The 25,155-nt window shown below is 52.5% G+C and overlaps 1 protein-coding gene across 9 annotated transcripts in view; it reads right to left on the bottom strand.

Moving 5' to 3' along the window:
- Positions 1 to 25,155, bottom strand: part of EPHB2 (EPH receptor B2) — a 406,427-nt gene that overhangs the window by 284,500 nt on the left and 96,772 nt on the right. For all 9 annotated transcript variants that reach the window (XM_073316305.1, XM_073316307.1, XM_073316306.1 and 6 more), the window contains exon 3: positions 24,033 to 24,717. In XM_073316305.1, the coding sequence (XP_073172406.1) occupies positions 24,033 to 24,717 (685 nt within the window). The remainder of the gene's footprint in view (positions 1 to 24,032; positions 24,718 to 25,155) is intronic.

Here is a 25,155-nt window from a genome sequence, read left to right as displayed (position 1 = left end):
AAAGCTGGCTACAGTGCTATAGGCCTCGCGGCTGCCTGGAAGGTTCAATTTCACTGAGTTAACATAGGATTCATCTACCAAGACACCATTTTATGTTCTTTATTGTGATTGTGATGCACTGTCTGGAGACAGGAGATGGAGCTGGATACACAATGGACACAGGAACCAGGGGCCCTTGCTTTGCACTGCTCTTTAAGGAGAAAAGGCTAGAGATTTTCAAAGGTCCTGAGGTGGCAGAAGATACAGATAAGACACCAATGGGATTTTCAGAAGAACCTAAGGAGGTGCGGCCACTAACTTGCACTGATTTTAAGCACCTTGTTGCATTGACAATGGGTGTTAGGCACCTAAACTGCTTAGACTCTTTTGAAAATCCCACTTGGTGCCTATCAGCATCTTTCTAAACATAAATGCCTTTACAAACCTGGCCCTATATCTCTGCTCTGCAGATATTCACATAAAGGAAGGCATGTGGAGAGCGGTGGAACAGTTTGATGGAGGTAATTGGTTGATGTCTGAAACTAAATCTCTCCAGTACTACAAAGAGATTGCCCCAAAGCACTCTGTAGAATGCCTTCTCCATAGCCAATGCCAGAAAAAGGCAGTGATGTTTGCATTTCTTTAATGGTATTTGCCATTTGACAAATGTGATGTGTAGCTCTGCCTTAAATAAAGCGAGAGCGCTTGGTAAAAATCAGCAGTGACAAGGTTAGGGGCAGCTGGTTTTCTGAGGCTTTTTCAGTGCTTTATTGTCTAGTTTAATTGATAAAATTAGCCTGTGTAAGATTCAGTCTTCTGGATTTTTATCATTTTTCAGGAGTGCAGTTACACTGGCTTCCAAACAGGAATTGGGCAATTTTCCTTGTCCAAGGGAGTGACTGAATGTTTAACGTATTCAAGGCACGATTAAGCAATGGTCTCAAGTTGCAGTCGGGGAGGTCTAGGTTGGATATTAGGAAAAACTATTTCACTAGGAGGGTGGTGAAGCACTGGCGTGGGTTCCCTAGCGAGGTGGTGGAATCTCCATCCTTAGAGGTTTTTAAGGCCCGGCTTGACAAAGCCCTGGCTGGGATGATATAATTGGGGATTGGTCCTGCTTTGAGCAGGGTGTTGGACTAGATGACCTCCTGAGATCTCTTCCAACCCTAATCTTCTATGATTCTAACTCCTGAACAGATTTCTAGAACTTACTGCTAAAGCCAAGCAGCCCTGGAGAATTACCCTTTGGAATAGCATTTTGTAGTTTCTCTGTTGATATCTCTGCTTCAGATTGCACTTTCTGTTCTTCAGCAATCTCCAAGATGTGGATGGTTTCAATACCACTATGTATTTCTGTTGTAGCAAGAGTTCATTTAGGGGGAATAAACTTTTTCTGTACAACTTTAAAAATGTTACTGCTATTTAACTGTTGCCCTTTTCTTGTCTCAGATCTGGTCTACACTACTGATCTATATCGATATAACTACATCACTCAGGGGTGTGAAAAACCCACACCTCTGAGCAATATCGTTATACCAACCTAACACCCCCATGTAGACAGCACCAGGTCAGTGGGAGAGCTTCTGACAAAACTACCGCTTCTCGGGAGGCGGACTGGCTATGCCGACAGGACAAAGGATGCCCAGGTCAGCTCCCAGACTGCTGCGCTGGGCATCACAAAATGGGGAAGAGATGGCCAGCCCTCTGTGGAGATAGAGGTGGTTAGGGACTATTTAGAAAAGCTGGACGTGCACAAGTCCATGGGGCCGGACGAGTTGCATCCGAGAGTGCTGAAGGAATTGGCGGCTGTGATTGCAGAGCCATTGGCCATTATCTTTGAAAACTCGTGGCGAACCGGGGAAGTCCCGGATGACTGGAAAAAGGCTAATGTAGTGCCAATCTTTAAAAAAGGGAAGAAGGAGGATCCTGGGAACTACAGGCCAGTCAGCCTCACCTCAGTCCCTGGAAAAATCATGGAGCAGGTCCTCAAAGAATCAATCCTGAAGCACTTGCATGACAGGAAAGTGATCAGGAACAGCCAGCATGGATTCACCAAGGGAAGGTCATGCCTGACTAATCTAATCGCCTTTTATGATGAGATTACTGGTTCTGTGGATGAAGGGAAAGCAGTGGATGTATTGTTTCTTGACTTTAGCAAAGCTTTTGACACGGTCTCCCACAGTATTCTTGTCAGCAAGTTAAGGAAGTATGGGCTGGATGAATGCACTATAAGGTGGGTAGAAAGCTGGCTAGATTGTCAGGCTCAACGGGTAGTGATCAATGGCTCCATGTCTAGTTGGCAGCCGGTATCAAGTGGAGTGCCCCAAGGGTCTGTCCTGGGGCCGGTTTTGTTCAATATCTTCATAAATGATCTGGAGGATGGTGTGGATTGCACTCTCAGCAAATTTGCGAATGATACTAAACTGGGAGGAGTGGTAGATACGCTGGAGGGGAGGGATAGGATACACAAGGACCTAGACAAATTGGAGGATTGGGCCAAAAGAAATCTGATGAGGTTCAATAAGGATAAGTGCAGCGTCCTGCACTTAGGACGGAAGAACCCAATGCACAGCTACAGACTAGGGACCGAATGGCTAGGCAGCAGTTCTGCGGAAAAGGACCTAGGGGTGACAGTGGACGAGAAGCTGGATATGAGTCAGCAGTGTGCCCTTGTTGCCAAGAAGGCCAATGGCATTTTGGGATGTATAAGTAGGGGCATAGCGAGCAGATCGAGGGACGTGATCGTTCCCCTCTATTCGACATTGGTGAGGCCTCATCTGGAGTACTGTGTCCAGTTTGGGGCCCCACACTTCAAGAAGGATGTGGATAAATTGGAGAGAGTCCAGCGAAGGGCAACAAAAATGATTCGGGGTCTGGAACACATGAGTTATGAGGAGAGGCTGAGGGAGCTGGGATTGTTTAGGCTGCAGAAGAGAAGAATGAGGGGGGATTTGATAGCTGCTTTCAACTACCTGAAAGGGGGTTCCAAAGAGGATGGCTCTAGACTGTTCTCAATGGTAGCAGATGACAGAACGAGGAGTAATGGTCTCAAGTTGCAGTGGGGGAGGTTTAGATTGGATATTAGGAAAAACTTTTTCACTAGGAGGGTGGTGAAACACTGGAATGCGTTACCTAGGGAGGTGGTAGAATCTCCTTCCTTAGAGGTTTTTAAGGTCAGGCTTGACAAAGCCCTGGCTGGGATGATTTAACTGGGAATTGGTCCTGCTTCGAGCAGGGGGTTGGACTAGATGACCTTCTGGGGTCCCTTCCAACCCTGATATTCTATGATTCTATGACAGCTCTCTCCTATCTCCTTACAGCAGTGCAGCTGCGCCAGTGCAGCATTTTATGTGTAGACGTGCCCTCTGTTACAGATGCAGGTATAATGGACAGAGCAAGAGTGGGATAGCGTGGTTTTGAAAGCTAGGCGGCTAACTTTATTGCCCAATTCCAAAAATTGGCCACATGAATGAGTTTCTTGAGCCTTAGATATGAAAACGCTCTCAAGTTGCAACTAAATTTCTTCACCTTGAGCTTCTGTTTCTTATGCAATGCCAGCAATCAGCTGTTGACAAGGTTTGAGTTGCTCTGCTAAGATCAGCCACTCTTCTAAAAGAGCTCTTTGGGTTTGCATTTAAGGGAATGGTTACTCCTAACTGCCTCCCTGTAGCGGGGTCGTATTGGAAAACTCGGGAAGTGGGTGGGCGCAAGCTAAAGGCCCCTCCCCCAGCCTAGTGGGAGGGACCACTGGACCCAGGGACCAACTGATTACGGGGGACAACTAATGAAAAACAGGGACCGGAATGAGGGTCAAAGGTTCAAAATGAGGATACCGGATGGGGACACCGAGCAGAGAACCCTGGACAGCGCCCACTGCTCCTCAAAGCTGTCGAGGGAGCCAGCGGACGCTGCCAAATGGAACTCTGCCCAGATGCGTGAAACTAGGGAGGAACGGAAATAGGCCCCACAGTCACAGAGCACCCCCTCATCCAACATCCTCCTCCTGGTATTGTAGATGGAGACTTTGGCCAGAGCCAGGAGGAGGTTGACGAGGAGGTCTTGCGACTCCATGGGGCCACGGATAGCGTGCGAGAAAATGAACAAGTGTGGGGAAAAGTGCAGCCAGAACCTCAACAAGAGGTTCTGGAGGAGCAGGAATAGGGGCTGCAACCTGGTGCATTCAAGATAGGCGTGCGCCAGGTTCCCCCTCATGCCGCAAAAGGGACAGGCCTCAGGTGTAGGGGTGAACCACGCCAGGTGCACACCTGTGCTCATGGCTCCATGAAGGAGCCGCCAACTAATGTCCCCGGCGGGCCATGGGACTAAGGTAGAGTAAAGGCTGGCCCACCGGGGCTCCTCACCCTCTTTAGGTGGAAGATAGTCCAGCCATTTGGTGTCAGGGCTGGACACGAGGGTGAGGAAATGTAACGTATGGAACACGAGCATGTACAGATGGTTTCTAGGCACGGTTTGAAACCAGACCGGCTGCAGGGTAAGCAGCTGGCTCAGAGTGTGGGAACGGGTAGGCCGGGGGGGGCTCGCGGAACAGGGGCCCAAGAAGAATGTCCGGAGGGCCAGGGGTGAGGGGTGGGCGGGGAACGCCCTCTCGCAGGGCTTGCCGCAGGAAAGCGAGAGAATCGGGTGACAAGGCGGCCTTCACCTCCCGGAGTACGCGCCTAGGGGTCGGAAGGGTGGAAAGGCCCATGCATCGTCCGAGCGTGCGGGGCTCCACACAATCTCCCCTGTCGTAGTCCAGGAGGTCTCCGACTCTGGTGGTTCCTGCCAGGACCAACCTCCGACACACAGAGGGAGACTCCGCCACCTGCACATGGAGGTCGAGGTTGTGTAGCAGGGGCTCCGTGAGGAGGTCTGCTCCCTCAGTGGCCACAAATGACCTGATCGCCGAAAAAAGCTTCCAGGTCCGGAGGAGGTCCTGGTAGAAGACCGGCAGCTCGGAGAGGTCTTGCGGAAGGCCTCTCAGATGGAGGAAAAAGAGCTGCCGGTCATATTGGAGCCCTCGGAGGCAGCGGAGGAAGGTGTGCACCAACGTGCTCCACGCTGGACTACCTGCACTATAAAGGAGCCTCTGCAGGGCCTGGAGGCGGAAGACATGGACCTGGCTGAGCAAGGAAACCAGGCCCTGTCCTCCCTCCTCCAAGGGAAGACTCAAAGCCCCTGCAGAGACCCAGTGCAGCCCCGGCCAGAAGAACTCCAGAGCCATCCTCTGGAGCCTGGCCAGGATCCTCAGGGCTGGGCTCAGGGTGTTGAGCCAGTGCCAGAGCATGGACAGGACCAGTTGGTTCAACACCAGCGCCCTCCCTCGCAGGGAGAGACACCGGAACAGTCCTCTCCATCTCCGCAACCGCTCACCCACCCTGGCCTCCAAATCCTGCCAGTTCTCCGGTGGAGAAGGATGCGTGGCGGATAAACGCCAAGACAGAGCAGCGGACCCATGCTCCACCAGATGGCTTGAAGCGCGGGTGGGTGGGAGCTCGCCTGCCACCCATCCCCGACCACCAGGCCAGAGCTCTTGACCCAGTTGACCCGGGCGGAGGAGGCCGCCAAGTAAACGGCCTGGCAGGCCTCCACCTGCACCAGGTCGTCCGGGTCCTGGATCATGAGGAGCACGTCGTCAGCGTATGCCGACAGGACCAGCCGCAGCTCCGGCTCCCGAAGCACCAACCCCGTCAACCTCCGGCGGAGGAGACGGAGGAAGGGCTCGATCGCCAGAGCATACAGCTGACCCGAGAGGGGGCACCCCTGCCGTACTCCCTGCCCGAAGCTGACCGGCTCGGTCAGGGTCCAGTTGAGCCTGACCAGACACTCCGCATCAGCGTACAGCACCTGGAGAAAGCCCACAAACTGGGACCCAAAGCCGAACGCCCGCAGGGTGACCAGGAGATACCCGTGATCCACCCTATTGAATGCCTACTCCTGGTCCAGGGACAGGAGGGCGAACGACAGACCATCTCTACGCCCCAGCTCCAAGAGGTCCCGGACCAAATACAAGTTGTCAAAGATGGTCCGGCCCGGGACGGTGTAGGTCTGGTCGGGATGGACTACGTCCACCAGCATGGGCCCCAGCCACAGCGAGATGGCCTTTGCTATGGCCTTGTAGTCCGTGCTGAGGAGCGAGACGGGACACCAATTCTGTAAGTTGCGGAGGTCCCCCTTCTTTGGCAATAAGATGAGCACAGCTCGCCTGCACGAGAGAGGGAGGACCCCGCTTTGCAAGGACTCGGCCCAGACGATGACAAGGTCTGGGCCGAGGACGTCCCAGAACATGCGGTAGAACTCCACCGTCAGCCCATCCATGCCCGGAGATTTGTTAGTGGGCATGCGACGGAGGGCTTCCGAGAGCTCGGCCAGAGAGAGAGAGAGGCAGCTCCAGCCGGTCCCGGTCGCCCGGGCTGGCCGTCGGGAGTTCGGTCCAGAGCACCCTGCGGGCATCGGCATTGGTCAGATCCGGGGAGAAAAGGTTAGCGTAGAAGGCCCTGGCCCTTCCACGCATCTCCTCCGGATCCGTGAGGGGGGTCCCGCCCTCCGCCAGTAGGCAGGTGACATGCTTTTTGGCCCCCCTCCTTTTCTCCAGGGCATAGAAGAAGCAGGAGCCGCGATCCATCTCCCAAAGGAGGCAGATGTGGGATCGGACAAAAGCGCCCCGGGCTCTATGGTCCTCCAGGGCCCAGAGCTCCTCCCGCTTCTCCCAGTACGCTGCGTGGAGGGGTGGATCCTCAGGGCCAGAGGCAAGACGCCTCTCTAAGTCTAAAACCTCCCGCTCCAACTGCCCTATCACCGCATCCCTCCGCCGGGTGGCGCCCTGGGTGTAGTTGCGGCAGAAGAGCCGTGCGCGTACCTTTCCCACATCCCACCACCACCTCGCCGAGGGAAAGGCACGCTGCTGCCCCTGCCAGGCCAGCCAGAACTCCCGGAAGAATGCCACAAAGACCACATCCTCCAGAAAGCTGTTATTAAAATGCCAATAGGCCGGCCCCGGCCTCTCCGGACTGAGAGAGGCTGTCACAGTCACCAAGTGGTAAGTGGTGATTCGAGAACGGGGCCGGCCGGATGCCGAAGGCGTAGGCTCGTGCCAGATGGAAACGTGAGATATAAATACGGTCCAACTGGGAGTGGCACGACCAATCCCCCTCCACCCGGACATAAGTAAAGGTAACATCGTCGTACGGATGGTGGTCACAACAGACGTCCACCAGGGAGTGATGATCCACGATCTTCCTGAGGACACCCGCGGTTGCCTGGGATGTCTCGACTCCTGAGCGGTCCCGCTCCTCGAGGGTGGTGTTGAAGTCCCCGCCCAGGACCAGGCACCGAGGAAGGCCGACGCCTGCCAATAGAACCGCACTCGTTCCGGGCCTGTGTTCGGAGCGTAAACGTTGACCAGGTTTATTCTCAGCCCCTCCACGCAGGCCCGGACGTGCAACAGGCGACCCAGCACGACCTTGGCTATCCCCAGCACCTCGGGCCGTAGCTCGGGGGAGAACAAGGTGGCCACCCCAGCCAAACAGGCGCCGAGGAGGCTAAAGTAAACCTCGTCCCCCGACTCCAGCCACCAGATAGCCTTGATGGCTGGAGCCGTGTGGGTCTCCTACAGGAAGATCACAGAGTACCCCCCCACACCCCGAAGGAAGGAGAGCACCTGGCTCCTGCGGAGACCCACGCTACAGCCCCTGGTGTTCAGTGTGGCAAAGATGGTATCCTTCATAGGGAGGGCTGGGGTGAATCCTCACAGGCAGGGGAATCGACGGCCTCCAGCAGGCCCCGCAACAACCCATGTTCGGCCCCAAAGGACATCAGGGAGTCGCGGAACTTACGGGCCCACTGGTAGGCTGCGAGGCCCTGCCTCCCGGTCCCTCTCCCCTCCCCCAAAAGGCCCTTCATGGCCCGGAGGATGTGATGGAAGTCCCCCCAGCGCTGGAGGGCGAGCTGCACCTTGCCCTTTGAGCCACGAGTGTCCCGCAGGAAACAGCGCAGCTCTTCCCTCAGCGCGGAGGGGGACGCAGCAGCCAACCTGCTGCCGTCCTCCGGTGAGGCCCCTGAAACATCTTCACGGCCCATAGAGATGGGCAAGCATGGAGCAGAACCCCGGCTCAGTTGCGCCGGGCAGCCCGTCCCCATCCTCGGCACAGGAGGGGGAGTCGGAGGGAATAGTGCAGCCCCCATGATGTTAAGAAAAGGGGGCATGAAAACCGCCCCCTGAGAATTGTCCATAGATGGAGGAAACGAGACAACCTCGGAGGCGGCAATAATATGGGCGGTGGCAGGGAAAGGGGCGACTCATCGGGGGTGGATTCTTTTTGGATAAGAAATCCAAACAACTGTCCCACATTGATGTGTCAACAGAGGAGATTTTGGAACTAATTGATAAATTAAAAAGTAACAAGCCACTGGCACCAGATGATATTCACCTAAGAGTTCTGAAGGAAATCAAATATGAAATTGCAGAACTATGAACTATAGTATGTAACTATCACTGAAACAAGCCTCTGTACCAGGTGACTGGAGGATAGTAATGTAACGCCAATTTTTTAAAATGAGCTCCAGAGGCGATCCCGGCAATCCCAGGCCAGTAAGCCCAAATTCAGAACAAGGCTAATTGGTACAAACTATAGTAAAACAGAATGATCAGACATATAAATTAACATGATTTGTTGGGGAAGAGTCAAAACGGCTTTTTTAAAGAGAAGTCATGCCTCACCAATCTATTAAAATTCTTTGATGGAATCACCATGCATATGGATGAGGGTGATCCAGTTGCTGTAGAGTACTTGGACTTTCATAAAGCTTTTGACAAGGTCCACACCAAAGGCTCTTAAAGAAACTAAGTAATCAGGGAATAACAGGGAAGATCCTCTCATGGACCAGTAAAGGGTTGAAAAATAGGGAACAAAGGCATGAATAAATGACCAGTTGTCACAATAGAGACCGGTAAACAAGAGGGTCTCCCAAGGAGCTGTACTGGGACCTGTGCTATTATTCCACATACTCATTCATGATCTGGAAAAGGAAGTGAACAGAAGTGGCAAAGTTTGCAGATGATACAAAATTATTCAAGAGAGTTAATTACAAAGCAGACTGCAAAGAGTTACAAAGGGATCTCACAAAACGGGGTGACAGGGCAACAAAATGGCAGATGACATTCCACAGTGGCAAGTGGAAAGAAATGCACATTGGAAAAAAATAATACCAATTCCACATACATAATGATGCATTCTAAGTTAGCTGTTACCACTCAAGAAAGAGATCTTGGAGCATGGATCATGCTCTGGAAACTTCAGCTCAAGGCTCAGCAGTGGTCAAAAAGGGCTAACAGACTGTTAACAACTATTAGGAAAGGGATAGAAAATAAGATGGAAAATATCATAATATCACTAGATAAATCATGATGCATTCACACATTGGATAGTGTTCAGTTCTGGTCGCCCCATTTCAAAAAGGATGTATTGGAACTGGAAAAGGTTCAAAGAAGGGCACCAAAGATGATCAAGGGTATGGAACAGCTTCCATATGAGGAGAGACTAAAAAGTTGGGCTGCTCATCTTAGAAAAGAGACGATTAAGGGGGGATATGATAGAGGTCTATAAAATCATGAATGGCTTGGAAATAGTGAATAGCAAAATGTTATTTACACTTTCCCACAATATAAAACCCAGGAGTCACCTGATTAAATTAATAGGCAGCAGGCTGAATACAAAGAGGAAGTACTTTTTCCACACAGTGCACAGTTAACCTCTGGAACTCATTGCCATAGGATATTGTGAAGGCCAAAAGTATAACAGGGTTCAAAAAAAAGAATTAGATAAATTCATAGCCTTTGATGGACCTATCCTCTATTAGCCACAATGGTCAGGGGGACAACCCCATGCTTGAGGCATCCCTAAACCTCTGGCTGCCAAAAGTCAGGAGCTGAAGAAAAGGGTGGATCTCTCCAAAATTTCCCTTTTCTGTACACTCTCTCTGAAGCTCTGGTACTGGCCTCTGTTGGAGAGAAGACACTGGGCTACATGGACCATTGGTCTAACCCAGTATGACCATTCTTATGGTGCAGCCTGGAAAAACCAAGACGGGAGAGGGACGTGGGTCTATGCCAAAGAAGGGTGATGTTGAAGAGCCAGGAGCCTGGAATGAGTGCCCTTGGTGAAGAATGGAGGGGAAATACAGGTGGCACCTGCCATGAACTGTGACACCCACCTCCAGCACATGCCTACCCCATTCCCTCTGACTCCTGTTAGTGAGCGTTGGGCCTGCACCTATCTTGGGCCTTTGGCTGGCCCTTGTGCTGTAGTCTCCAGGTCCTGGCTTAGATGGGTAGAAACAAACCCCGCCTTGATTTGTTTTTAATTCAGTCACCTTTCTTGGCCGTGGTCCTTTGTCCATTGCTGAGAGTGACAGAATGGGCCCCTTGAGCATTACCTTAGGCACCCCTCCTTAGACCTACCTGCGGCAGCACCACATAGTCATCTCCAGAGCTTCCTCAGAGCCACCTCCCCCACGAGCACACCCAAAATTAGCCCCTGGGGGGAACTAGCCAAGCTGTGGAGTTTCCTATTTCCCCAAATGTGGTGCTGTCCATTTCTAGGGGAATACATCTGGCAGAAGAGAACACTGCACCTTCCATCTGAGGATCTCAGAGTGCTTCAACGCAGTGATGAATTACAACAAACAAACCCACACCCTGGTGTCTGGGAAGTGTTATCTCCTCCATTTTACAGATGGGGAGTTAGAAGTTAAACAATTAGTCTAAGATCAGAGTCAGTGGCAGCACCCACAGGCATAGCACCCAGTCAGTCCCCTGCTCCAGCCATGTTTACGTTCACATTGTTTCTTTCTTAGTGATTGTACGGCCGCTGTTCTGGGATTGATTTCCAGGTCTTGGTTTCTCCGTTTGCGATGCAGCAGGAGGGCAGAGCTTAGTGGTGCTAGAACAGGTATTGAGAAGAGCTCTCTCCAGAACTCATCAGGAAGATGGGCAGGGATGTAAAGCTCTAGAAGCATTCTAGAGTAAGTGTCTGCATGGGGAGATATTCCAGAACAGCTATTCCGGTCCATTTCCCCCTGCAGACATGCCTTGCTGGAAAAACTCTGACCACATGCTGCATCTTAAAGGCAAACTGACAGAGTAGTTCCTTGAAGAGTCCCTGCTTTCCCTGGCTGTTTGGGAAGGTCAGCGTAACCTCTGGGGAAGAGCCTCCGCTCCTAAGAGTGCTGTGTTCCTCACTGAGCAGCCTCCCATGCCCCATCGAAAAGGACCAAGCCCCTCCAGGAAAGTGAATCCTCCCCTCCCCCACCACAGCGCACAGTGTGAGCAGGGGGCAACCTGCACCCTAGCCGGGAGGGCCCTCACTATTCAGGGACATCGCCATCGCAGGCTTGGCTAGGAGCTGAACTTACAGGGGACACATGCCACCTAACTCGTGTGTCTGCCCCTCCCCCAGCCCCTTTCCCATCGCCAGGAGCCCAAGTGCTGTCCCAGAATTACAAGCAGAAGAGGCTGGCACCTCCCGTGGCTCTGAGGCACTGAGCATGCTCAGTGCAGTTAATAGCCTGACGCTGTGCAGCTGTGATCCCCATCACGGTGCTAATTGGATTCACAACACGCAGGGGTCAGCGAGAAACAGGAGGGACCAGACTGGAGGAGGAGGAAAGAACGGAGCAGCATTCTGCCTGCAGAGACAAAGGGGGGAGCACAGAGAACGGGACCCGCATTAGCAGAGTCCAGCAGCGCCAGAGCCCAAGAACCAGCACACACCAGGAGTCACGTAGCCAAAACCACAGTCCACACAGATGGGACCACACGAGGACGTGGCTAATATGTGCCCATGCACAGAGGACATAGCTGGTCCGCAGGGCACAACACCACCTGTGCATGGTGAATGCTTTCCATGTCCCGATGCCATTTTCATCCAATGCCCTGGAATGAATCCCATTCTGGCGTATGGCTCCACAGAACAGTCTGAAGACAAAGTGACACAAACCTGCCCAGGATCTTCTGTGCCACAGGGGCACACAGCTGTACCCAGCAGCATCGTGGGTCCCTGTCCATGTCAGGATTGTGTCGGGAAGTTCACACCGACATGGGAGAAATGCTCACCCTTTTGTCAGGTTTCAGAGGAACAGCCGTGTTAGTCTGTATTCGCAAAAAGAAAAGGAGTACTTGTGGCACCTTAGAGACTAACCAATTTATTTGAGCATGAGCTTTCGTGAGCTACAGCTCACTTCATCAGATGTTTACCGTGGAAACTGCAGCAGACTTTATATACACACAGAAATCATGAAACAATACCTCCTCCCACCCCACTGTCCTGCTGGTAATAGCTTATCTAAAGTGATCAACAGGTGGGCCATTTCCAGCACAAATCCAGGTTTTCTCACCCTCCACCCCCCCACACAAATTCACTCTCCTGCTGGTGCTAGCCCATCCAAAGTGACAACTCTTTACATAATCAAGTCGGGCTATTTCCTGCATAGATCAAGGTTTTCTCACATCCCCCCCACCCCCATACACACACAAACTCACTCTCCTGCTGGTAATAGCTCATCTAAACTGACCATTCTCCAGGTTTAAATCCAAGTTAAACCAGAACATCTGGGGGGGGGGGGTTGTCAAGCTTTGTCTGTCAAGCTTTCTTACAACTACAATACCCACCTGCAGAAGTAAAGAAACAGATTGATAGAGCCAGAAGAGTTCCCAGAAGTTACCTACTACAGGACAGGCCTAACAAAGAAAATAACAGAACGCCACTAGCCGTCACCTTCAGCCCCCAACTAAAACCCCTCCAACGCATTATTAAGGATCTACAACCTATCCTAAAGGATGACCCAACACTCTCACAAGTCTTGGGAGACAGGCCAGTCCTTGCCTACAGACAGCCCCGCAACCTGAAGCAAATACTCACCAACAACCACATACCACACAACAGAACCACTAACCCAGGAACTTATCCTTGCAACAAAGCCCGTTGCCAATTGTGCCCACATATCTATTCAGGGGACACCATCACAGGGCCTAATAACATCAGCCACACTATCAGAGGCTCGTTCACCTGCACATCCACCAATGTGATCTATGCCATCATGTGCCAGCAATGCCCCTCTGCCATGTACATTGGTCAAACTGGACAGTCTCTACGTAAAAGAATAAATGGACACAAATCAGATGTCAGGAATTATAACATTCATAAACCAGTCGGAGAACACTTCAATCTCTCTGGTCACGCAATCACAGACATGAAGGTCGCTATCTTAAAACAAAAAAACTTCAAATCCAGACTCCAGCGAGAAACTGCTGAATTGGAATTCATTTGCAAATTGGATACTATTAATTTAGGCTTAAATAGAGACTGGGAGTGGCTAAGTCATTATGCAAGGTAGCCTGTTTCCTCTTGTTTTTTCCTACCCCCCCCCCCCCCCAGATGTTCTGGTTTAACTTGGATTTAAACCTGGAGAATGGTCAGTTTAGATGAGCTATTACCAGCAGGAGAGTGAGTTTGTGTGTGTATGGGGGTGGGGGGGATGTGAGAAAACCTTGATCTATGCAGGAAATAGCCCGACTTGATTATGTAAAGAGTTGTCACTTTGGATGGGCTAGCACCAGCAGGAGAGTGAATTTGTGTGGGGGGGTGGAGGGTGAGAAAACCTGGATTTGTGCTGGAAATGGCCCACCTGTTGATCACTTTAGATAAGCTATTACCAGCAGGACAGTGGGGTGGGAGGAGGTATTGTTTCATGATTTCTGTGTGTATATAAAGTCTGCTGCAGTTTCCACGGTAAACATCTGATGAAGTGAGCTGTAGCTCACGAAAGCTCATGCTCAAATAAATTGGTTAGTCTCTAAGGTGCCACAAGTACTCCTTTTCTTTTCACCCTTTTGTGGCATTGTCCCTCCCTCAAGAGGGCAAGGGGCCTTCATGCATGGGGAGAATGCTCTGCATACGGCTCTCAAGGAAGCAACAGCAGCCATGTAGCCTGGCACAGCAATTCGTCTCTGTGTGGATCAGCCTGATGAATGGGGCCATAATCCAGAGCCGCAGTCACGCGGCAAACACAACTGGCCGGTGTCTGGCTAAGCAGCTAATCACTCAGTCAAGGGTTAAAGAACATGGTTCTGACACAAAACTCTGGGACTGAGGCCTGCCCCAAGTACAGCATCCCACTCTGGAGAGCCCACATCTGACCCCAGAGTACAGCACCCCCAGGACAGTCAAAGGACTGTTCTTTGCCTTCCTCTAGAAACGCCTCTGAGAGCCATAGGAACAGTCTGTGGACCCTGGGTGAAATCCGAGCCCTGCTGAACTTGAGGGGAATGTCCTATTAACTCCAATGGGGCAAGGAGCATTACTGCAGTGGTGCTGGGCTGGGACCCAGTGCGCTGTACAAGACAGCACAAAAGGACAGTCCCTGCCCCAAAGAGCCATGTCTCCGTGAATGGAAACACCAGGCCTATTGAAGTGTTACCTATACACTGAGACACACCATGTAATCCAAAATGGAGGCCAAGGGACCACGCACAGCTCATGCCATTTAGGGTACATGGGCAGCTGCTTCTGTCCTAGCGCCTGGCTTTAGTGTTTAGCCAGAAGCCTTTGCGAACAGACAGATGGACACTGCTGTCAAAGGAAGCGCTTGATTTTAGAGTCTGGTACAACCAGACCTAGCAGAGAGCACAACAATAGCACTGCCTCTGCCATCCCAGCCCAGAGCCAATAAACCGGAGAGGCAGAGACACAGACGCGCTTAATACATGGGGTGGGGCGGGAGTGCAGACAAAGGGAAAGGGCATGGAGAAAAACCGCAGAGGCAGAGACGGAGAGAAGGAGAAAGTGAGGAAGAAGGAGAAGCCAGGATGCAGAGTCTCTGGAGGGAAGGTCTGGGGGAGGGGCGTTCGGCTGCAGCATGTTAATGAGACCCTTGCAAACACAAGGGAAAGAAGCAGGGAAGTGATTGTCTCTGGACAGAGGAGACAAGCAGTGCTCCTCACTCAGTCTCCCCTGTGGGATTGAGTAGCAGGACCCAGGGAAATGAAAATCTCTTAACCACACAGAATTGTTAACTGCTCCCAAATCCTTTTGTGCCATGGCTGCAAGTTTAGAAGAGCTTAAGCTGTTAGATGCATGAACTTCTTCAATAAATATCTCTTGTATGGTGCCTCAAGCAGGTTTGCATTGTATTACCCAGATGAAAAGCCCAGCAGAGAAAGCTTGCAACTTTCCCAGCTCTTTCAGCAGCGTTTGGAGCCTTTTAATCACTTGGGCTGCATCTTCCAAATGAAACGCATTAATAGTACAGCGCAGGCAAGCGGAGTGCTCCACCTCTGCAGGCTGGGTGCCGTGCAGGCTGCCCGGGCCATCTGATAGTACTTCACACTGAGGGCCGGCTTTAATATGCTTGTGTTTTGCTGTTGGAAAGAGGCCCAGACTTCCTCCCACCTCTGGAAACATGGGAAAACCTGCCAGCCACATGTGCGGGTTAGTGCTCTGGGCCAGGCTGCTCAGGGATGGGGCAAGGCTAAGCAGGGAACTGGGGGGGGGAAGCGGGGGGAAAGCAAAAAGGGGGTCACAGCTCCTCAGATCCCTATAAGAGAAGCAGGTTGGGAACCAAAGACCCTTTCACTGTGCCGTCACCTATCCTTTCCCTCTCCCCTGCTGTGGGGGCCCAGCAATGGGGCTGCCGAGAGGAAGGGGATGCCAGGGCTGAGCTGTGCCCCACAGGGAGAGAGCTACCCCAAAGGGCTCTCCCTACAGCCCTTCCACAGCTCAGGTGTGACTAAGCCCAGGGACAGCTGCACTGCCCAGCTCTCTCAGCCACGGGCTTTGGCAGACAGGCCTGGAGGCTCCCATGTTCACAGACCTAGTATCCCACAGTCCTGGCTGGCAGCGCTCAGCACCTTCCTGCAGAAGGGTGAGGCCTGTGGCAGGCCTGCTCCTGGGGCAGGCTACGGACACAGCAAAGGCTTGTGAGCTCTTCCAGGCCCTCCCTGCCTTGCACTGTGCCTGAGCACCTGGTATGGACAGGCCAAGCTCTGCCCCAGGGAGTCCTGGGAGAGGCTCTGGTGTGCAGTCATGTAGGAGAGAAGGGATCCTGTATCCCGTATTCTCCACAGCGGCTCTGTCAGGGGAAGAGATCTGAGACAGGGACACCAGACAAACAGAGGCTCCCAGGACATCTCAGTCGGACATGCACAACCTCCTCCCACTCTGGGGCGCACAAGTCACACACACAGCCCCTCCCCAAGACAGGTCAGATCCCACTGACCACAGCCCTGGACTCCCTCCCTCTCTCTTCCAGCCCCCTTCTTTCAGCCCCCTCCATCCTCAACTTCCCATGAGGTCTCACAGCCCCCTCCGTCTGCCTCACAGACTCTGCCTCAGTCTTCACCATTGTACCCTATATCATTCCCTCCCAAACCCCCACATCAAACCCCATCCACCTCACACCGCTCCCTCCCTGACCCCCCATGCCCTTTTTGTTCAGTGAGCCAGCTCTGTAGACACAAGCAGGGATGGGCCTTTACTCCCATTGGTGTCTAGGCCAAATTTTACCCTGCCCACAGACTACTCTGCTCAGCCCCATGGGGCTGGGGCAGTCCTGGGTCTCAGACTCTGGTGGGGACAGTTATTATCCCTGCAAACACACTCTCTCTCTGTGGATGGCCACCCTCCTGTTCCCATTCCCCCTGGACTTTCCAGGAGCCCAGCCCACCGTGGGAATCCAAAGCTGGGCCGTCAGGCCTGGCACTTTCCCCAAACACCTTCCAGTTCCAACCCCTCCACCACCCTGTCACTGAGTCCCTGCCAGCATGGTGCCCAAGGGAACGCCTCCCACTTGCTGTGGTGCAGATCTTGAGCCAGCTGCCCCAAGAAGACTGGATTGCAGGCCACTGTGTTATTAACCAGCACTTAGTCACTGCACCTCGCCAAATCCTGCTGCTAGAAAAACAAAGAGAAGACACAACCCGGCTCTCCCCCATCTCACTCCTGCTCTCCCCACTCTGGTTTCCTTCCCCCTCCTCTGGTTCACTCACTTTCTAGATTACTTTCAAATTACTTCCTCTCCTCTCAGCCAGGTCAGACTGGGCTGCAGCCTGTGGCTGCCATGCCACGCCATGGGCTTCATGAGTCTCCCAGGCAAGTGGCGGAAGCCCGAGCACCTGACACCCTAAGGTAACTGTACCAGGGTGCCGGCAGTACTGGTTGGCGAGAGCTGCTTGGGCCAGCATTGACATCGGGAACCGTAGCGCCGTCAAACCCAAAACATTTCCCGGAAGCCTGTCAATGCTGACACAATTCTTTATGAGAGAAAATCAACAGGAATCATTCCGACTTTCCATTGGATAGCGGCGAAACATTTCACTCTGATCAGGCAAAAATGTCTGGGTTTGACTCTCATCCGACTTGCCCTTGTTTTGACTTTTATATTACATTAAAATATCACATTTCATCCTATTTCTATAGTTTAGTTAATAATCCATAGAATGTATTATATTTAATATGTTTGTATAATATAAAAGTCAAAATAAAAGGAATCAACTTGAAACAAAACATTTTGATGGTTCTCAAAAGGATTTTTTAAAATTTTCATTCCACGGGAAATTTTGGTTTTTTGTTTCGATTCAGATTGAAGATTTTTTTCAGAATTTCCCAAGAACAGACATAACAATGTCCAGCTGCCCTCTGGAGCAGGCTGGACAATACCTTGCGCAGCTTTTCCAGCTCTGTAGTATTATTTATGTTACCAAAGCTCCTAGGAGCCCATTGTGGACCAGGACCCCACCATGCTAGGAACTGTATAAACACAGTGTGTGTCACTGCTGGCAGCAGCCAGTCCGGCCCTGTGCTCATCAGTCCCTTGGGAGTCTCGTTAACAACCCACTGTCCCCCTCCACCCGCTTACAAGAGAGGGCTGGGTGGTTCATCCTGGAGAACCTACCCATTCTTTTGTCCTCAGAGCCCCTATGTCTAACCCTTGGAGGTCACTGGTCCCCATGACCACTAGCACTGACCCTGAGACACCCAGAGAGCATTGGTACCTGTGATCACAAGCACCTACCCTACCACACCTGGTGTGCATAGTGGGCCATGTTCTGCTACAAGCAGGACTCCCTCTGGGGTTCCTTCAGCCCCTTCTCCCTGGACATTCCTCCTTGGAAGGTCCATTTCCCAACACCATTCATATCTACAGGGATCTCCCTCTGCTATCCCTCACTCATTGTCTGTCCTCCCTGAGACAAGGGGTTGTACACGTGCCTCTGAATCTGCCTGCATGTCCTCTTTAACCCTTCCATCTCCTCCTGGCTTCTGCCCATACTGTAGGGGCTCCAGCAAATCCCATTGTATCTGTCCAAGGCTGGCACAGAAAGCTTTACCCCGCTGTCCCGCTCAAAGCCAGGGACCTGGGAGAGGTATAATGTCCTAGAGAGGCTGGCACAGCCTTGCGGTTTCAGGTCCCCTGCCTGGCCCCTACAAGAAGATGTGGCAGGGTACAGAGGCTGTAAACAGACACAAGGGATTGATGGAGAATTCCCAAGTGCAGGCACTTCATTGGTATGTCCCAGGCCACCTTATACTGATGGCCCCCCTACACCCTCTCCATGCAAGTCCCAACACCAGGGCATGTCAGGTGAGGTCGTGCTACAGGACAGTCTGTGGTGTTGTGGAGCAACCTACAGGCACTCTCAGGAGGCTGCTGTAATTAGAGGTCCTGGCTGCACTGATCTCTGCCAAGGGCACCAGCAGCCTCAAGGACAGCCCCAAATTGCCAGGGTGCAGTGCTTACAGTGCAGCACAGAAGGCAAAGCCCCCCCAGGAATTTCCCAGGAGCCACTTCACCACCTAGAGCCCCAGAGACTCTCCCCAGTGTTCTGCTCTTGCCCTGCCCCATGCTTGCCTGGCCCCTGCACTGGGGTGTGCGGGGGGCCTATGGCCCAACACAGCGCCTGCCCCGGGGTGCTCCAGGGGCCAGCCTTTCCTGCAGACCCAAAAGGGCCCGTTCTGATCCCAGGGCAGTCCATCCCTTTAATTTAATTTTTAAATTATTTAATTTAATTTAACTTATGAGGAGAGGCTGAGGGAACTGGGATTGTTTAGTCTGCAGAAGAGAAGAATGAGGGGGGATTTGATAGCTGCTTTCAACTACCTGAGAGGTGGTTCCAGAGAGGATGGTTCTAGACTATTCTCAGTGGTAGAAGAGGACAGGACAAGGAGTAATGGTCTCAAGTTGCAGTGGGGGAGGTTTAGGTTGGATATTAGGAAAGACTTTTTCACTAGGAGGGTGGTGAAACACTGGAATGCGTTACCTAGGGAGGTGGTAGAATCTCCTTCCTTAGAAGTTTTTAAGGTCAGACTTGACAAAGCCCTGGCTGGGATGATTTAATTGGGGATTGGTCCTGCTTTGAGCAGGGGGTTGGACTAGATGACCTCCTGAGGTCCCTTCCAACCCTGGTATTCTATGAATTGTCGCAGAGATTCAGGGATTTTAAGACCAGCCCGCTGTCCTTCCCCTCCCTTCCCCGCTGGGAGGCAACGCACTCTCCCACCTCGCAGCGCGTGCATTAGGATGCACCTTTCCCCTCACAATCCCCTCACCATATCTGTAATTGATCTTGAAGAAACACCGTCTTGACACCGATTGCCAAGATGCTATCAGGGCTGTAATGGGATTTTTATATTTAGCTTGGACAAGGGACGGCTCTGTTGGCTGGAATGAAATGTTTCAATAACTGTGTCTGCCCAGGAGCCAATCTGATCCCCCTGGCTGTGCTGCCTCTTTTCACTCCTTTTCACAGGCTCGCACGCTTTTCTTCCTCCCTCCCGTTACCTCAGCAGCTTCCCTGGCTCTCTCTCCCCTACCATCCATCCTGCTCCTGGGCCTGGGAGTTCCCTTGTCAGTGTATTACATAGCTGCAAAACTGTACTTCTCTCTCCAACCAGACTGTCACATTCCCTTCCCACACCTCCACCCTCGCCTGCCGCTCAGCTGCATCCAGTTAGCACCCCAGCTACTGCCATCATCTCCAAGTCTATCAGAGAGAAGCATTCCCTTTCCAGCAGCCTCTGAGCAGGCTCCGGGCTGACCCTGGGACATGTCGACGCTGCAGCCACATCAGAGGCACAACTACGGCGCTGCTGGAGCAGAGACACTTCCTTCATCAACAGAAGCGGGGTTTCCATTGATGCAGGTAACCTACCTCCTCAAGAGGCAGTAGCTAAGCTGATAGAAGAATCCTTCTGTTGACCTAGCCACATCTACACCGAAGGTTAGGTCGACCCAACTCCAGCACGTAGCTAGGGTGATCTAATTTTTCAGTGTGAGCAGGCCTGAATGAGGGTAGGAGAGGGAGAGAATAGCCTCATTTTTCCAGGTGCACAGACAGTATCACAGAGATAGTATGCCCCAGTCACTGTGCCCTGCAGAACCTTCGTGCTGGCACACCCAGTACAAACGGGCTATCTGGCAGCTACATGGCCCTGAGGGTACCTTCTGCAGCGACATCCCTGCACCTGGCCCCCCTGCACGGGGCATTGTGGGGCGGGAAGAGAGCAGGCAGGAGGGGACAGGCTGGAAAGTTATGACATCAATGGCCCACAGATGGCTGCCCTACCCTGCACCAGCACTGAGATGAGCACCGGAGCAGGGGGCATAATTGCCCCTCCTCTGGCTTAGGCAGGGCTGAATTCTCCTGACGGTCCCTTTTCTAACAGGAATATTGGTCTCCAGGCCCTGCTCCATTGGTAAGTCACTGTGTCCCTTCGGCACAGACCTGTGACCAATTTCCTTCATAGTAACTGCCAGGGCTAGGGTAGTGAGTCAGACATTCATAGATTCCAAGGCCAGAAGGGCCCATTGTGATCATCTAGACTGACCTCCAGTATAAACACCAGCCAGAGACCTGCCTCAAAGTAATTCCTAGAGCAGATCTGTGAGAAAAACATGCACTCTTCTATTGAAAAATGGACAGTGATGGAAAATCTACCACAGCCCTGATTAGCCATTGGAACAGTTTGTTACCCTCACTGTCAAAAATGTATGCTAGGAGGGTGGTGAAGGAGGGTGTACTTTGTTCCTAGATGTATACATTTACATTTAGCATGAGGCTAATTTACCAAGCAATCCAGATCGCTCTGAATCAATGACCTGTGCTCTTCATTATTTAACACACCCCATCAAACTGTGTGTCATCTGCAGACTTTATCGGTGATGAATGTTTTCTTCCAGACCCCTGATAAAAATATTAAGTAATGTAGGGCTAAGAACTGATCCCTATGGGATCCCACTAGAAACCCACCTGTTCAATGACAATTCACCACTGACCATCACATTTTGAGACCAATCAGTTAGCCAGCTTTTAACCCTTTTAATGTGCGCCATGATACTCTTATATCTCTCTAGTTTTTAAATCAAAATGTCTCGCGGTACCAAGTCAAACGCCTCGCAGAAGCCAAAGTCTATTACGTCAGCACTGTCACCTCTACTCCATGGTTGGGTTCTAGGCAGCACTCTGGAGGGGCTGGTGGAAACTGACAAGGGTCACAGTGGGGTGACCCTCCACGGTTCCACCTGTCACCAAAGCAATCGGCTGGAGTTTGGCACAGTGCAAGGACACTCTGCACTCTTCCCCTGTACATCTGCTCCTTCATCAAAGCCCCTCACCTTGCCGTGCAGCTGCCCACCCAGCTCCACGCACAACTCTGCTGATGCCTCTGTCCTCCGCTGCAGACAAAAGGGGGTTCTCCACTGCGGACCAGGATGTAGAATGTTCCCATTAACTGATGAGTTAATCCAGACATGCCCACAGTGATTAACCAGAGAACCAGCCCTCAGATCTTTTGGGCCCTTCAATGACCACAGCTGACAGAGAACAGAAAAACTTGACTTACACTTATTCTGTTACAGCAGAAAAACAGTGAACAACCAGATCCAAATCCCTGACGCCTCCAGCCAGGTATCTCAGAGCACCCACCCTGCCCCCACCCCTACCTGCAGTACATGACTCAGGTTCCTTTAGCAGGAGCTGTGAGCAGCAAGACCCGGGCTCTGTCGGACCATTGGGAAGGCCAAGGTGACCCCGAGCCCATTTCCTGCCACACCCCAGGACTGGGGAAGGCAGAGCTGCTCCAGCTCGAACCCTAAGCAAACCCCAGTGGAAGTCACGCTGATTCAGCTGTTATTTCAGTCGCAGTGCAGCCCCTCTCCAGTACCCTTCCCATGGGGCAGAAGGGGCGAATCGTGGAGTTCTTAGGGATACACGAAGTGCCAGTGGAGAGCGAGGGAGGATCCTGCTGGCTGGGACCTTGAGGGAGAGTTCTCCTCTGAGCAGTGAGTGGGACTGGCAGACCTTGACTTTCTGTGCCTGTAGGAGGCCCTAGTCCTGGTGGTCTCTACTGTGCTTGTACCTTGCTGGTTCACCCAGGGCCTGCCTATCTGCTGAGGAATGTGTGACTCCCCTGAGTGTCCAGGCAATTGCAAGTGAAACTTTATCTCCAAGAAACAGCAGCTAAGATGGGAGCTGGCACCAGGAGCGTGAGCGGACCTGAAGACATGGGGGGAAGAGAGCAGTGGAACTGGGGGAGGAGGCTGGAAGGCCAGAAAGAATTACGAGGGGAGCAAGTGAAAGTTATTCATTCCTGGGTGACCCTCTCCTGCTGCTCTCCCCTCCCCGCCACAGTAAGGGACCAGATTGCAGCCACTCCTAGCAGTACCTCTGTTAGACATTGCTCCGTAGTCTGGATGTCCTGTTACAGTCTAAACATAATCCATTTGGATCACAATTCTCCCTAAGAATGGACTCCCCTTCAGACCCTGCTGCTGCAGGGAGGGACTCTGCCTGCCCATCCTTTCGCCACCTGTTCTGATTGGCTAGCGTAATCCAGCCCTGCAATGCTAAGAGCTACTGGCATCCTTGAGTTGCATGACTCACAGGTACTGTAATCAGGCAATGCCAGGACCCTCTAGCCAGTCAAGGGCGAGCCTTCCACTTGGCATTTTCCCAGGTGAAGCACAGCAGATTGTCTGGGAGATCAGCATGCATGGCGCGGGCACTGAACATGGAACACGCCATGTCTGTGTGTGCGTGTCCCTCAAATGGCTCGGGAGCGTAAGCCCGGCCACCGTACACACCAGCGGGCACCCAACTCAGACACAAATGGGCAGGCGTGCTCAGAAGCTTAGCTAGAAGGAGCATGTGTTCATGGTGCCCCCAGGCACAAGGACAGGCAGTCCAAGCAGGCTATGAACAGGGACCATAGTGATGGGAAATCAGCCAACGACAGAGAGGTATATGGAGATCAGCCAGCCAGATGCATGTTTAGAACCAATGGCCAGCTCTCACAGAGATCATGAAGAGCCTGCAGAATGAATGGAAGGGACTGGATCGTGCTGCCCAGTGCAGGCAAGAGCAGGGAAAGCTCCCCATAGGAAGAACAAAGGGGAAGTGACCAGTCACACACACACTGCTTCAGCCCTCACAGCGAGGCCCATCTGTTGCTCTAGACAGAGTGTGTGCTCCCTTGGGCCTTTGTTTGGGCTGTTCTCCTATTGTTCCCCTCCCTGGCTGCGGAGGACACTGTCAGGTTGACAGAGCTGCAGATTAAAGCTACAGATCCTAATTCCTCACCCTGAGCAATGCCCACAGAACCCAGGTTCTCCCACCCGCCTCCAGTGCCAGGAAGCAGGGCCTATAATATCGCCTACAAATCTCAGTCACCAACAGTTTGCCAAAGAGCCACTGCCCGGCAGGCAGGTGCTGGGAATGGCTGATGCAATGAAGGAGGGAGCTGGGGAGGGAGCAGCCAAAGGATACGTGGTGCACTCAGACTTGCTGCCACTGCAGAGGCAGGACAAAGGCACTGAGCAGGGTAGGTTTGCTAACAGCACGTGAACGAATCTGTGGCAGCCAACCTCCCTCTGCCTGCAGGAGAAGCAGCATGATGAGGCACCTTCAAGAGCCAGGGGGCTGTGGCCTATGTGCCCTGGCCCGGTGCAATCACAGGTTCCCATGCTAAGGACACAGCATCCTAACAAAAGCAACGAAAAATGGTTACCTCTGCAGATGGTCCCGTTCTCCACTGATTCATAGCCAGCCTTGCACATGCACCGTCCAATGGGCACCAGCCACTCCCCGTCCCCATTGCAGTACAGCTTGATGGGGACATCCACCTCCTCTGCGTTGGTAATGCACGACCCTCTGGCCGCCACCAGTGAAGTGCTCTCTGCTCCAGAGAGTGTCTCCTGAAACACAGCGCCGTTCTGGATCACTCGGGGGCACTTGCGGTAGAAGACCCGGACAGCAATTAAAGACATGCAGCCCCCATAGTCCTGGAATGCGAGATAGAATCCATTCTTGGAGACCGGCCCAAAGCTGCGCACCTCGGTGTTGATCTTCATCACGCGGCCACCCAGGTCCACCTGGGAGAAGCTCTCATCAGCCGCAATGGTGTCCACCTTTGCCCAGGGGTTCTCCATCCAGTTGGGAAAGGTCTTGGTGGCCGAGTCAAAGTCAGATTCGAAGTAGTAGAGATTGAAGGTCTCCTTGCAGGAGCCAGGAACGTTTGGGATGCTGCTGCAGTCCCGGACGGAGAATTTCATCTCCACGTGGATGCGGTGAGCTCCTCTCCTCCGTATGTACTTGGTCCGCAGCCAGTTGTTCTGATTGGACTCAAAGACGTTGCACACCTGGTACGTCCTGATCGTGTTCATGTTCTCGTCATATCCGCTCACCTCTTCCCACTGTGGATGGGACACAAAGAGTCACTGGGCTGCATTGCATTTACATTCACTGGCAGTCGGCTTACGCCCATTTACATACCCGATGGGGGAACATCTCTGCCTCTCCCCACCCCCTGATAGACAAAGACTCAGGCTGCCTGGAGGCAGAGGAGAAGCCCATTTCAATGTGGGGTCAGCTGCATCGGTACAAACTGCGCTGCACCAGGGTCAATTGTATCTACACTAGGGCTCTGGCTAGGTGCAGCCACCCCAGAGTCCAATGCCAGCGTACACTGGGTCCCTCCCAGTCTCCATGCTCCCTGAGCCAGGGCACACGCCTCAAATGCTTCATGCTCATCTAATGCGCCGCGCAGCCAGGTGCTGGGAATGGCTGATGCAATGAAGAAGGGAGCTGGGAGGGAGCAGCTAAAGGATACGTGGTGCACTCAGGCTACACTG

Source organism: Lepidochelys kempii, chromosome 18 (assembly GCF_965140265.1).
Source record: "Lepidochelys kempii isolate rLepKem1 chromosome 18, rLepKem1.hap2, whole genome shotgun sequence".
NCBI classification, from domain to species: domain Eukaryota; kingdom Metazoa; phylum Chordata; order Testudines; family Cheloniidae; genus Lepidochelys; species Lepidochelys kempii.
Note: the sequence above shows the minus strand (reverse complement) of the source record. Positions and strands in the feature narration are given on the sequence as shown.